Source organism: Ochotona princeps, chromosome 16, assembly GCF_030435755.1.
Source record: "Ochotona princeps isolate mOchPri1 chromosome 16, mOchPri1.hap1, whole genome shotgun sequence".
NCBI lineage: Eukaryota > Metazoa > Chordata > Mammalia > Lagomorpha > Ochotonidae > Ochotona > Ochotona princeps.
Window position 1 is genome coordinate 49570862 of NC_080847.1, and position 12477 is coordinate 49583338.

General features: G+C 55.7%; 2 protein-coding genes across 3 annotated transcripts in view; one reads left to right on the forward strand and one right to left on the reverse strand.

The window, feature by feature from the left end:
- NFKBIB (NFKB inhibitor beta) overlaps positions 1 to 9091 on the forward strand; it is a 70960-nt gene extending 61869 nt beyond the window's left edge. Inside the window, exons 2-7 of one of the 2 annotated variants that reach the window (XM_058674683.1) lie at positions 224 to 410; positions 6774 to 6879; positions 6980 to 7310; positions 7964 to 8052; positions 8136 to 8405; positions 8933 to 9091. In XM_058674683.1, the coding sequence (XP_058530666.1) occupies positions 232 to 410; positions 6774 to 6879; positions 6980 to 7310; positions 7964 to 8052; positions 8136 to 8405; positions 8933 to 9034 (1077 nt within the window). In that variant the 5' untranslated portion in view covers positions 224 to 231 and the 3' untranslated portion in view covers positions 9035 to 9091. Of the gene's footprint in view, positions 1 to 136; positions 411 to 6773; positions 6880 to 6979; positions 7311 to 7963; positions 8053 to 8135; positions 8406 to 8932 lie in introns of those variants that run through there. The other variant, XM_004595173.3, reaches the window with a different exon arrangement.
- Positions 9092 to 9159: 68 nt separating this feature from the next.
- CCER2 (coiled-coil glutamate rich protein 2) lies at positions 9160 to 10958 on the reverse strand. Its single transcript, XM_012929779.2, has 5 exons — positions 10837 to 10958; positions 10653 to 10699; positions 10475 to 10559; positions 9805 to 10301; positions 9160 to 9524 (listed from the first exon to the last, which is right to left on the reverse strand). The coding sequence occupies exons 1-5, from the start codon at positions 10916 to 10918 to the stop codon at positions 9435 to 9437; spliced, it is 801 nt and encodes a 266-aa protein (XP_012785233.2). The 5' UTR covers positions 10919 to 10958; the 3' UTR covers positions 9160 to 9434.
- Between the last annotated feature and the right edge of the window lie 1519 nt (positions 10959 to 12477).

Sequence of the window (12477 nt, forward strand, 5' to 3'; positions counted from 1 at the left end):
AAGGGCGCTCGGAAAATGTGGGAATAGCCCGAGAGTGGCCGTGCATTCCAGTACGTTGATTGGTTATCTTGCAGCACAGGGGCGGGGCCTGAATGGTTTCGCCAACTCTTATTGGATTTGCCAGGGGGGCGTGTTGGGGAATTTCCCGCTGGGCGGAAGTGCCGCGGAGCTCCGGGCAGAGCCCAGCGGCAGGCAGGGAGCCGCAGGGGCTCCCCTGAGTTGACTGGGGCCATGGCCGGGGTCGCGTGTTTGGGAAAAACTACGGACGCGGATGAATGGTGCGACAGCGGCCTGGGCTCTCTGGGGCCGGACGCGGCGGCGCCGGGAGGACCGGGGCTGGGCGCAGAGCTGGGCCCGGGACTATCGTGGGCACCCCTGGTTTTCGGCTACGTCACTGAGGATGGAGACACGTGAGTGACCTTACGCTTTTAAACGAAGCCCTCGGATCCCATCCCGACTCTATTAATTTCTGATCCCTGAGGCTTCCCGACTTCTTACTCCGTTCTTGGGCTTCCTGACTTCTATGTCCACACACCCCATCCTCATTTGTAACAAAACCCCATTTCCTGTCAACTTTAATCCTTATCTAATCATTACCCACCTTCCTTGAGCTGTGAACCCACATCCTAACCCACTGGTGCGCTAGCCGCCTTGACCTCCGCCCTCGGCCCCCAAAACCGTAGATGGAACTCAGGCCCTGCCCCCCACTGCCAGTGGACGACCCCCGGGTGCCGTCTTTGTGCCTCAACTCTGATTTCCTAGCCGTGAACTTGGAGTTCTGTAAATGGGTACTTGGTCCCGTCTCTGAAATTCCAAGAGAAGGGTGCACCCCGTGGGGATTCTTGCCCATACCCAGGCCCTGCTTGAGTCACGGGCCGAGAAGAAAACGGAAACTTCTGACCACGGGAAGGAGGGACAGTAGGTAAATCACGGAGAAGAGCCTGCTAGGGAGAAGGTGTGGCCGCTGGAGGGACCCAGGTGGGGCGGTCACCTGAGTTTTCTGTTGGTTAACTTCTCCAGAGTTGGGGACCCCTAGGAGGTGGTACTGAGCCACTGGCCAGGGTAGCTTTTGTTAATGTTCTCTCTTTTCACTGTTACACTGGTCCCTATCCTGACTTTTCTTTTTATGTTTCTTTTTTTCCCTTATTACTTCAAAGGCAGATTTAGAGAGAGAAGGAGAGACAGAAGGGAAGAGCTTTCGTCCGCTGGTTCCCTCTCCAAGTGGCTGCAGTGGCCTGAGCTGAGCTGATCTGAAGCCAGAAGCTTCTTTATGGTCTCCCACACGGGTGCAAGGACCCAAGGGCTTGGACCTTCCTCGACTGCTTTCCCAGGCCACAAGCACAGGGAGCTGGATGGGAAGTGGAGCAGCCAGGACATGAACCAGCATCCATATGGGATCCCCGTGCTTGCAGCTGAAACGTTAGCCTGCTGAGCCACCATGCCAGCCCCTAAAGATTTATTTACTTATTTTGCAAGAGTTAGAGAGAAGGAGGGCTTCTCCATCCATTGGGTCACGGCACAGATAGCCACAATGGCCAGGAGCTTCATCTGGGTCTCCCGAGTGAATGATAAGGGCCCAAGCCTTGAGCCATCTCCAGCTGTTTTTCCCAGACCGTAAGCAGGAAGCTGGATTGGAAGTGGAGCAGCTAGGACATGAACTGGCACCCCTATGGGATCCCCGATGCTTGAAGGGGGAGGATTTAGCCACTAAGCCATTGCCCTGGGCCCTATGGCTTAGCAAATTTTAAGCACTGTTATTAGGGCACGTGCTAACAGATTTATTAAATATTGTTGCTCCTGACTAATGGATCTCATTATCATTGTGAAGTTACCTTTGTTATCTGTGATAATATTCCTTGCTCTAAAAATCTACTCTGTCTGATATGAAAATACTTGGTTTGTTTATCTGAAAGGCAGAGTAACAGAGAGAAATTTTTCCATTTGCTGATTCACTCTCCAAATGGCCACAGTGGCTGGGACTGCACCAGGCAGAAGCTAGGAGCCAGGAGCATCGTCCAGGTCTCGCGCCTCCCTGGGTGCAGGGGCCCAAGCACTTGGGCCCTCCTCCACTGCCTGCCAGGTGCGTCAGCAGGGAGTAGACGGGATTGGAGCAAACAGAACTGGAGCTGTGGTTCTGGATGCGGGATCACCTGCAGCCTCAATGCTGGCCCCACTGCGACATTTAGTGGGTACTCATTATTATTTTTGCAAAGAAATATTTATTTTCATTGGAAAGTCAGAATCACGGAGAGAATGATCTGTCTTCTGGTTCACTCCCCAAGTGACTGCAATGGCTGGAGCTGAGCCGATCCGAAACCAGGAGACTGGAGCCGGGAGCCTGGAGCCTCTTCCCGGTCTCCCACACAAGTATAGGGTTCCAAGGCTTTGAGCCATCTTCTAGTGCCCTCCCACGCCAAGCATGGGGCTGGATGGGACGTGGAGCAGCCAGGACTCAAACTGGAACTCATACGGGATCCCAGCACATGCAAGGCGAGGATTAAGCCACTAGGCTATCATGCTGGGCCCTTTATGGTACCTTTAAAGTATAATAAAGTCCTGAAAGTATCTTTATTCGGTACTTTAAGACAGCAGTTGGTAAACTATGACCTCCAGGTAAAATCCAGCTAACAAGCTTTTAAGAATGATCTTTACACTTAATATAGAAATAGAAAAATATTGCTCGGCAAGTGAAAATTCCATGAAATTCGTATGTCGGATCCCAGTGGTAAATTGGCATGCTCATTCACATCCATACCATGTCCACAGGTCCTTTTGATAAAAGAACTGAGTGGGGAGGAAAGACCAGGTGAGCCACAAAGCCGAAAATAACTACCCAGCCCTTCATTGAAAACACTTGCTGATCCCTGCTTTAGGATTTTCTTTTCTTTTTTTTTTTTTTTTTTTTAAAGATTTATTCCATTTTTATTACAAAGTCAGATATACTGAGAGGAGGAGAGACAGAGAGGAAGTGGAGCTGCCGGGATTAGAACCAGTGGCCATATGGGATCAAGGCGAGGACCTTAGCCACTAGGCCACGCTGCCAAGCCCAGGATTTTTTTTTTTTTCTTAAAGATTCATTTATCTTTATTGGAAAGTCAGATATACAGAGAGGAGGAGAGAGAGAGAGGAAGATCTTCCGTCTGATGATTCACTCCCCAAGTGAGCCGCAACGGCTGGAGCTGAGCCAATCCGAAGTCAGGAGCCAGGAGCCTCTTTCAGGTCTCCCACACAGGTGCAGGGTCTCAAGGCTTTGGGCCGTCTTCTACTGCTTTCCCAGGCCACAAGTAGGGAGCTGGATGGGAAGCGGGGCTGCCGGGATTAGAACCAGCGCCCATAGGGGATCCTGGCGCGTGCAAGGCGAGGACTTTAACCACTAAGCTATCACGCTGTGTCCAGCTGCTTTAGGATTTATACTGGGCAACTTGAAGGTGTCATAGTCCTCCCTCAAGTGATATGCAACTTTACATAGAGTAAAACATTTTTCAAGGCCAGTGCTGTGGCATAGTGTGTTAAGCTTCTGTAAGTAGCATCACCATCCCATTTGGGTAGCAGTCCTGACTGCTCTACTGACAACCAGTCCTGCTTCCTGATAATGTATGTGGAAAAGCAGTAGAAGACGGCCCAAGTCCTTGAGCCCCTGCACCCATGTGGGAGATCTAGATGAAGCTACTGGCTCCTTGCCTGGCCCAGCCCTGGCTATTGCTGCCATATAGAGAGTGAACCAGCTCATGGAAGATCTCTGTCTCTTCTGTGTGACTTTTTTTTTTTTTTTTTTAAGATTTATTTATTTTCATTGTAAAGTCAGATATACAGAAAGGAGGAGAGACAAAGAGGAAGATCTTCCGTCCGATGATTCACTCCCCAAGTGAGCACAACGGCTGGTGCTGCGCCGATGCAAAGCCAGGTGCCAGGATTTTTAGAGCAAGGAATATTATCACAGATAACAAAGGTAACTTCTTCCAAGGCTTTGGGCTGTCCTCGACTGCTTTTCCAGGCCACAAGCAGGGAGCTAGATGGGGAGTGGAGCTGCCAGGATTAGAACTGGCACCTATATGGGATCTTGGCACGTTCAAGGTGAGAACTGTAGCCACTAGGCCACTGCGCTGGGTTCCAACAACAGTTTTTTATCCAGGCCAGTGTAGTGATGCAGTAAAGCCCCTGCCTGTGGTGCCAGCATCTCCATAAGGGCACTGGTTCAAGTCCCAGCTGCTCCAGTTCCCATCCAGCTCCCTGCTGATACGCCTGGGAAAAGCTTTGGAAGCTGGCCTGTAGGCGCTACCCTCAGACCTGGTGTGAGCTCTGGGATCCAGGCTGCAGCTTGGCCAACCTCAACTGCTTTCCCAGGCCACAAGCAGGGAGCTGGATGGGAAGCGGAGCTTCCGGGATTAGAACCGGCACCCATATGGGATCCTGGCTCCTGCAAGGCGAGAACTTTAGCCACTAGGTTACTTCGCCAGGCCCAGAATGCAATCTTAAATAACTACTGGTTCACCCCCCAAAGGGGCCATAACAACCAGGAGTGGGCAGGCCAAAGTCAGGAGCCCAAAAATCTGTCTGTGCCTCCCACATGGGCACTGGGAGCCGACTGCTTGAGCTGTTATCTCAGGGTACTCGTTAGCAGGAAGCTGGGCTGGGGGCAGGGCAGCTGGAATTCACACCAGGCCCTCAGGCTTGGATGTGGGTGTCCTGAGTGAGGACAGAGCTGCCACACCAAATGCTAGCCCCTTGGCTTTCCCTTGTGTTTTTTTGTTTGTTTTAAGATTTGCTTATATTTATTGGAAAGGCAATTTTACAGAGGGAAGGAAAGACAAAGAAAAAGATCTCCCATCCACTGGTTTACTCCCTAGATGGCCACAATGGCCAGAGCTGATCCGAAGCCAGGAGCTTCTTCTGGATTTCCCATACAGGTGCAGGGTCCCAAGGCTTTGGGCCGCCTGCTGCTTTCCCAGGCCACAAGCAGGGAGCTGGATGGGAAGCGGGGGCTGCCCAGACAGGAATTGGTACCCATAGGAGGTGTCAGCACTTGCAGGTGGGGGACTGGTTAATTCTGCAGTTGAGCTATCTTGCTGGCCCCTCAACCGTATATTAAATGAGGTGCCTTTTAAACAACAGAAGTGCCTGTAAATCAAGTAAAGCAGTTAACTGTGTTGTCAACAATGCAGGTGGCAGTTGGTAAGAATTTCTGCCATATTCTATTTTATAGCAAAAGAATGTCATGTCATTAGCAAAATATCTTCTGAACAGTAAAAAGTCAGCACACACACACAGAAGGGATTCCGGGTCAGCAGTTTGTCTTTCCATACCTTAAAATCATGGCCCCATTATGTTTTTGTTTGCATCATCCCCAGTGTGGAATCTGCTATCATCCTTTTCTTCTCTGTTTTAAATTTTAAAAAAATTTTAAAACAACTAATAAGAAAAAAAAAAAAAACTAAGTTGAAAGAGAGAGAGGGAGAAACAGAGAGAGATCTTCCTTCCATTGGTTCCCTCCCCAAATGGTCACAACAGCCAGAGCTGAGCCAGTCTGAAGCTGGGAGCCAGGAGCGTCTTCTGGGTCTTCCACATTGGTGCAGCGCCCAGGACCTTGGGCCATCCTGCACAGCCTTTCCAGGCCATTAACAGAGAGTTGGATTGGGAAGTGGAGCAGCTGGGACTGGAACCGGTGTCCATATGGGGTTTCACAGCTGCAGGCAGAAAATTAGTGTGCTACACCACTGCACTGGCCCTTCTTTGCTTTTTAATTTTTCAATATATATATTAAGTATATATTTACATATAAATTAAATATATGTGTGTATATATACATATATATATGTAAGGCAAGGACTTTAGCTGCTAGCCTACAGCATCAGGACTTTTTTTTTTTTTTTAAAGATTTATTCATTTTATTACAGCCAGATATACACAGAGGAGGAGAGACAGAGAGGAAGATCTTCCGTCCGATGATTCACTCCCCAAGTGAGCCGCAACGGGCCGATGTGCGCCGATCCGAAGCCGGGAACCCGGAACCTCTTCCGGGTCTCCCACGCGGGTGCAGGGTCCCAAATCCTTGGGCCGTCCTCAACTGCTTTCCCAGGTCACAAGCAGGGAGCTGGATGGGAAGTGGAGCTGCCGGGATTAGAACCGGCGCCCATAGGGGATCCCGGGGCTTTCAAGGCGAGGATTTAGCCACTAGGCCAACACACTGGGCCCCAAATAAACAAGTCTTAAAAAAAAAAAGTCCTGGGCCCGGCGGCGTGGCCTAGAGGCTAAAGTCCTCGCCTTGAAAGCCCCGGGATCCCCTATGGGCGCCGGTTCTAATCCCGGCAGCTCCACTTCCCATCCAGCTCCCTGCTTGTGGCCTGGGAAAGCAGTCGAGGACGGCCCAAAGCCTTGAGACCCTGCACCCACGTGTGAGACTCGAAAGAGGCTCCTGGCTCCTGGATTCGGATCGACGCAGCTCCAGCTGTTGCGGCTGCTTTGGGAGTTAATCATCGGATGGAAGATCTTCCTCTCTCTCTCTCCTCCTCTCTGTATATCTGACTTTCCAATAAATAAATCTTGTTTAAAAAAAGGACTAAGTAACCAAGACCTAAACTGTCATTGCCATCTCGGATGTGGATGTCCCAAACCCAAACCTAACCCTCTGCCCACAGTGCTTGCCCAGCGTGATGCATGAACCTTAACCTTGGACCGTCCCAGCTGGTGCCATCTGGCCCCAGGGCTGCAGCTACGATGCCAGGCACCCAGTAAGCACCTGTTTCCCTACTCTCTGACCCTGTCTTTGTCCACAGGGCACTACACCTGGCCGTCATCCATCAGCATGAGCCCTTCTTGGACTTCCTCCTGGGCTTCTCAGCAGGCACCGAGTACCTAGATCTGCAGAATGACCTAGGCCAGGTGAGGTGCCGGAGCACAGGGTGGGCAGGGGATCGGGGTACTCAGCACCACGCCTCACCCCTGCCTATCCCCATAACACCCTCAACCCCCGCTCCTGCAGACAGCCTTGCACCTGGCAGCCATCCTGGGGGAGGCATCCATAGTGGAGAAGTTGTATGCAGCTGGCGCTGGGGTGCACGTCGCCGAGCGAGGGGGCCACACAGCGCTGCACCTGGCTTGCCGCGTGGGGGCGCACGCCTGCGCATGTGTGCTGCTCCAGCCCCGCCCCCAGCGCCCCAGCGACTACCTCACTCAGAGCCCTGAGCACCCCGAGCATGCCCTCCACACCAACCACACCTCAGTTGCCTCAACCCCGGAACCCGACTTGGAGAAGGAAGAGGGGGAGAGTGAGGAGGATTGGAAGCTGCAGCTGGAGGCTGAGAACTATGAGGGTAAGTACCCTGGGTGCTGGCCCCAGTCACCAGGTACCTTGGCTTGGGTCCTAACTGATTCACGGCTGTACTCATGGGACCCAGGACCCCCACCAGGAGGCTCTAGACCACTTGGGACCCGGAATCTTCACCTCAGATCTAGAGTGGCCAAGACCTCGCCCCCACCTGCAGACCTTAGGGTCCAGTACAGCCCCCTGAGTCCCAGGCCTCTGTGAGAACCTGGCATCCCAGATTTGTACCATGGGAAGCCCTCCTCAGCTGCCCTGTGGCTACCCACCAGTTCTGAGATCTTAGTCCCAGGTGCCCCTCTGTGAGCCCAGCTGACACCCAGGGACGGAGAGGAGATGGGAACTCTCTCCCACCCCAGGGCCCAGGCCCGAAATCTTTGGAACTCATGTCCTTCTGGAGTAAGAGCAGAGACTCAGCCCGCCTAGCCCTGAGGTCCAGACCTCTCTTCTCTCCACGCGCAGCCCCTGCAGCGTGTGCAGTCCCCCAAGACACAGACATTTGGGGTATGGGGGCTTCCTTGATATACCATGGCACTTTGGAGCCAGCCCCCCAGCCTGGTGACCATGAGGCCATGTGGCCCTCTCCCAGTACCTTAGCCTGGGGCCCCTCACCCCGTGGTCTGAGAGCATTCATTCTGTCTGCAGGCCACACCCCACTCCATGTGGCTGTCATCCACAAAGATGCAGAAATGGTCCGCCTGCTGTGTGATGCTGGGGCAGACCTCAACAAACCGGTGAGGTGCCCTTGAGGGTCAGGGAGGAAGTTGGGAACGGGCACGCCTGCAACCAACCCTTGACCTCTCTGTCGCTGCCATAGGAGCCCACATGTGGCCGGAGCCCGCTGCACTTGGCCGTGGAGGCCCAGGCAGCCGATGTCCTGGAGCTCCTGCTGAGGACCGGCGCGCACCCTGCCGCCCGCATGTATGGGGGCCGCACCCCGCTGGGCAGCGCCCTGTTGCGGCCCAACCCCACCCTTGCCCGCCTGCTCCGCGCACACGGAGCCCCGGAGCCTGAGGACGAGGACAGACCCAGCCCCTCCAGCAGCAGCAGTGACAGCGACAGTGATAGTGACAACGCGGATGAGGGCGTGAGTCCGGAGGAAACCCCAGGGCTGTGTGTGGGTGGGGGAGGCGGATGGGAAAGGAAGGAGAGCCACCGTGGGCGGGCACGCGGACAGGCAGAGGTAGAGAGAAGCCCGGTCGCAGTGGCTGCTGGCAGGTGCATTCAGGCCACGATGGGACCCCTAGAAGAGGTGAGGACAGGAAGCCAGAGAGCCCAGGTGACAGAGATGTGACCCTGGGCAGAGAACAGTGTGGCACGATGAAGACCACGGTCTTCGGGCAGGAACTGAGGGAAGAGATGGCGGGAGGAGGGAGGTCTGGAGTTGCCGCAGAGCAGCGGCCAAGGCCACAGCTTGAGTTTAGTGGGGAGCACAAGGCATAGCAGCCATGACCTTGAACACGGGATTATGAGAACGAGGAGCAGAGAGGCTGAGTTGGCTTGTTGGGGCCTGGGCCTTCGAGGGAGTGGTCCTCAGGATGTTGTGTGCCACTGTGGGCAGGGGGTAAGGTGGCTGTCGCCATAAGTCCTCTGCCTACCTGCCTTTGTCCCCAGACTGAATATGATGACATCGTGGTCCACAGCAGCCGGAGCCAGAGCCGGCCATCTCCCAGTCCGCCCTCCAAACCTCGCCCCGAAGACTCCGCCTCTGTCTGATTTTTAAATTGTTAATATAATTTCCCATTTAATAAACTCTCAGTTCTGACACCCTGAGACCAGGCTGATGGCTGCCTTTCCCCAGCTCCCTGCTCCCTGCCCCCCACGTGGCCACACCCAGACCCTTGGTTTTCTCTGCTTTATTTGCTCAGAAGGGCCGGCAGGGGGTGGACAGGTGTGGGGGGCATTTCCTAAGTCAGGTCTGAGCCCAGTCTCCCTCCCCAGCTCAGACTGGGGTCTCACACCCCCGAGCTTGGTTCCAGGGCACCTTTCTCTCTACCGCTGCCTGGCAGGCAGGTGGAGGAGTCAGGTGCCAGGTGAGGTGGGGGGTGGGCCTGGCAGGGGAGCAGTCCTGAGCCATGAGAAGTGCAGGGAGGAGGAGAAGGGGGGGCCGGGGGTGTCAGCCGTCCCTCCTGAGCTCCCGCCCCAGCGCCTCAGACGCCTTCCTCAGCTCCTCTGACACGTGGATCAGCCGCTCGGTATCCTGCTCCTAGTGGGACCAGAAACGGGGGAGGGGTCATCCTGGGCTTCTCAGTCTGCCCCGGAAGTGATGTGGTGGGCCAGTGCGACTGGCACCAAGGTCCATACTGACGGCCATAGCCGGGAGCAACGGCCATGGGGCTAGCAAGGCTGCCCTACCGCAGCCCATTGCGGCCATGTCTTGCCTCCCACAACTGCACAGTGGCGTCACATGACAGCCTTGTGGTAAACCAGCCCAGTAGCCACTCAACATATGGCCAGCCACCCTATGGGCCCTGCAGCCCACTCACCTCCCTCTCAGCAGCCTCAGCCCCGAGTGGCAGATGCTGTTGCTGATGGTGATGGTGGGGGTAGGGGTCGTCAGTCCTCTCGGGCCCCTGCCACAGGCTGTGGCCTCCACCGGCCACATGCACGCCCTTTTCCTCCGCCTCGGCCTCCCGCTTCTGGGTGTCCCCTTCATCCTCGGGATGCAGCTTCGACAGGTGCTGCAGGCTCTCCACAAGCTCTTGCTTCTGCAGCTCCTCCTCCTCCTGGAGGAGCTGGCGGTGGAGCTGCTCCAGGCTCTCTGAGAGCTGGGGCCTGTCCACAGCCTCCGGAGAGATCCTATGGTGGAGCCGCTCCAAGTTCTCCGAGGGCTGGGGCCTGTCCGAGGCCTCCTCCTGGTCCCTCTCCTGCTGCTCAGCCCTCGGCTGTGCCTGGCGGAAGTCCCCAGGCAGCAGGCTCCACGGGGAAAACAGGCAGGTGGAGGGCTCCACGTGGCACTTCTCATTCAGGAAGACCGAGCTCTCTGCATGGCACATAGGGAAAACCCAGGGAGGGAGGGCTGGATGAGCGCGGGGGGGGGGCGGTTTGAGTTCCTTTAAAGGAGACATACAGAACTGGAAGAGAATAAGGCCATTGGGCGTGCGAGGATAGTCCGGGTGTGGGAGAGGGGGCGGTGCTAGGGCGCCCACTCCTCACCTTGGAGCAGAGACGTGCAGGGGCTTCTCGGGGCCTGGCCCAGCGTCAGGATGTCGGTGACCACCTCTGCCAGACAGCGGGTCAGCTGCGGGGACAACGGGGAGGAGTGATGAGGGCGCTTGGAGGGGACAGCGGGCAGGAGGTCAGCGAGACAGAGCGGAGGGTCGACGGCACTCACCTCCTGCTTGGAAGGGCCGGTTCTCAGAGCCACGGGAGCAGCCGAGGCTGTGAAGGGAGAGAGGACGGGGCGCTGGGCTCGGGGCGACGCCAAGGGGCGCGGGCCCGGGTATGGACCGCCCCACACGTGGCCCTCGGTCCCCACACGTGCTCCCCACGGTCCCCCGGGGATTTAGGGTACCCACTGGTCGCCAGCAGCAGCAGCAGTACCAGCAGCGTGGAGGGCGGCCTGCGGCGCGACATGGCGCGAGGTGGCGGGGCCTGCATCCCAGGTGTGAGGGCCGAGGTACCAGCGCCCTTATAACCCCACATGGCGGCCCCTGCAGGAAAGGAAGTGACGTCAGCCTCGTGGCCTGCGGCGGGGCGACAGCTGCAGGACGGCCCGGGCCCCCACTGAGATCCTCAATTATTCATGGGGGCCCCACGCCTTGCCCGCGAGGCCCTCGAGGGGAGCTCGGAGAGTGGGCGGCAGCCCTGACTTGGAATCCACAGCCACTGGCGGCTCGCCCTCCGCAAGGCCCTGCCGGGCCTCATTTCCTGAAAGTCAGTCTCCCAAATCGACGTCCTGGGAGGGGTTGCAGAACAGGCCGGGGACAGCGACCGCCTCCGGCCACCAGCTTGGTCCTACACTGCTGGTGACAGCTTGCCGTGGGAGTCGTCTCGGGTCCTCGGGCAGGACCAGGTGCTGGGCACTGCACAGGCCCCAACACCTTCTGGTCATTGAGCACCCCTCTGGGCCTCAGGGGACCCTGCCATGAACAACGTGTTCTGAAATTGTAGATGAGACGCCCTTCAAAACCAAACTTGTATTTCCGTTCCATTTTCCTGCCACTTTTATTCCCATCACTTCCTCCCCCCCGATTGATTTTTAAAATTATTCTATTTTGATAATCTTTACATAGTGGATTAAGACACAAAGGGTCAAGGCCAAGATTGATTTTTTTTAAAGATTTATTTATTTTTATTGCAAAGTCAGATATACAGAAAGAGACAGAGGAAGATTTTCTGGCCAATGATTCACTCCACAAATGACCACAACAGCTGAAGCTGTGCCAATCCAAAGCCAGGAGCCAGGAGCCTCTTCCAGGTTTCCCACACGGGTGCCACACATGGGTGCACATGGGGACCTAGGCCACAAGCAGGGAGTTTGTGGGAAGTGGGGCTGCTGGGATTAGAACCAGTGCCCATATGGGATCCTGGCGTGTGCAAGGTGAGGAGTTTAGCCACTAGGCTATCGCGCCAGGCCCCAAGATTCTTTTATTTGAAAGGGAGTTAGATATTTTCCATCTGCTGGTTCACTCTCCAAATGGATGCAGTGATTGGAGATAGGCCTGTCCAAGGCCAGGAGCCAGGAGCCAGGAGCTTTAGCCTAGTCTCCCACGTGGGTGCAGGGTCATCCTCCACTTCCTCAGGCCGTAAGCAGGGAGTTGGATGGGAAGTAGAGCAGCCAGAACACAGACAGGAACCGCTATCAGACCCGGCACTACAGACAGCGGGTTAGCCCACTATGCCTCAGCACCAGCCCCTTTCCCACCACTTTTCTGAAGTTCTAGATCCTGTGAGTGCTGGGATTTTCTCCTAAGAGGTGACGCTCAGCTGAGTAATAACAAAGAGGCAAGCAAAAGGCCACAACAGGAAGGGGTGTGGAGAACTACAGCAGCTGGCCAGTGGCTCAGGTGGGGCTTGTGGAACACAGCTGGGAGCCAGACGCTCACCTGCAGGAGGGCTGAGCAGGGCGAGGGCACTAGGAGCCCGTGCCTTGGCTCCTGCATTTCCTCAAGGGGAACATGAGGGTGAACAGGGCTCAGGAAGGACAGCAAGGGGCA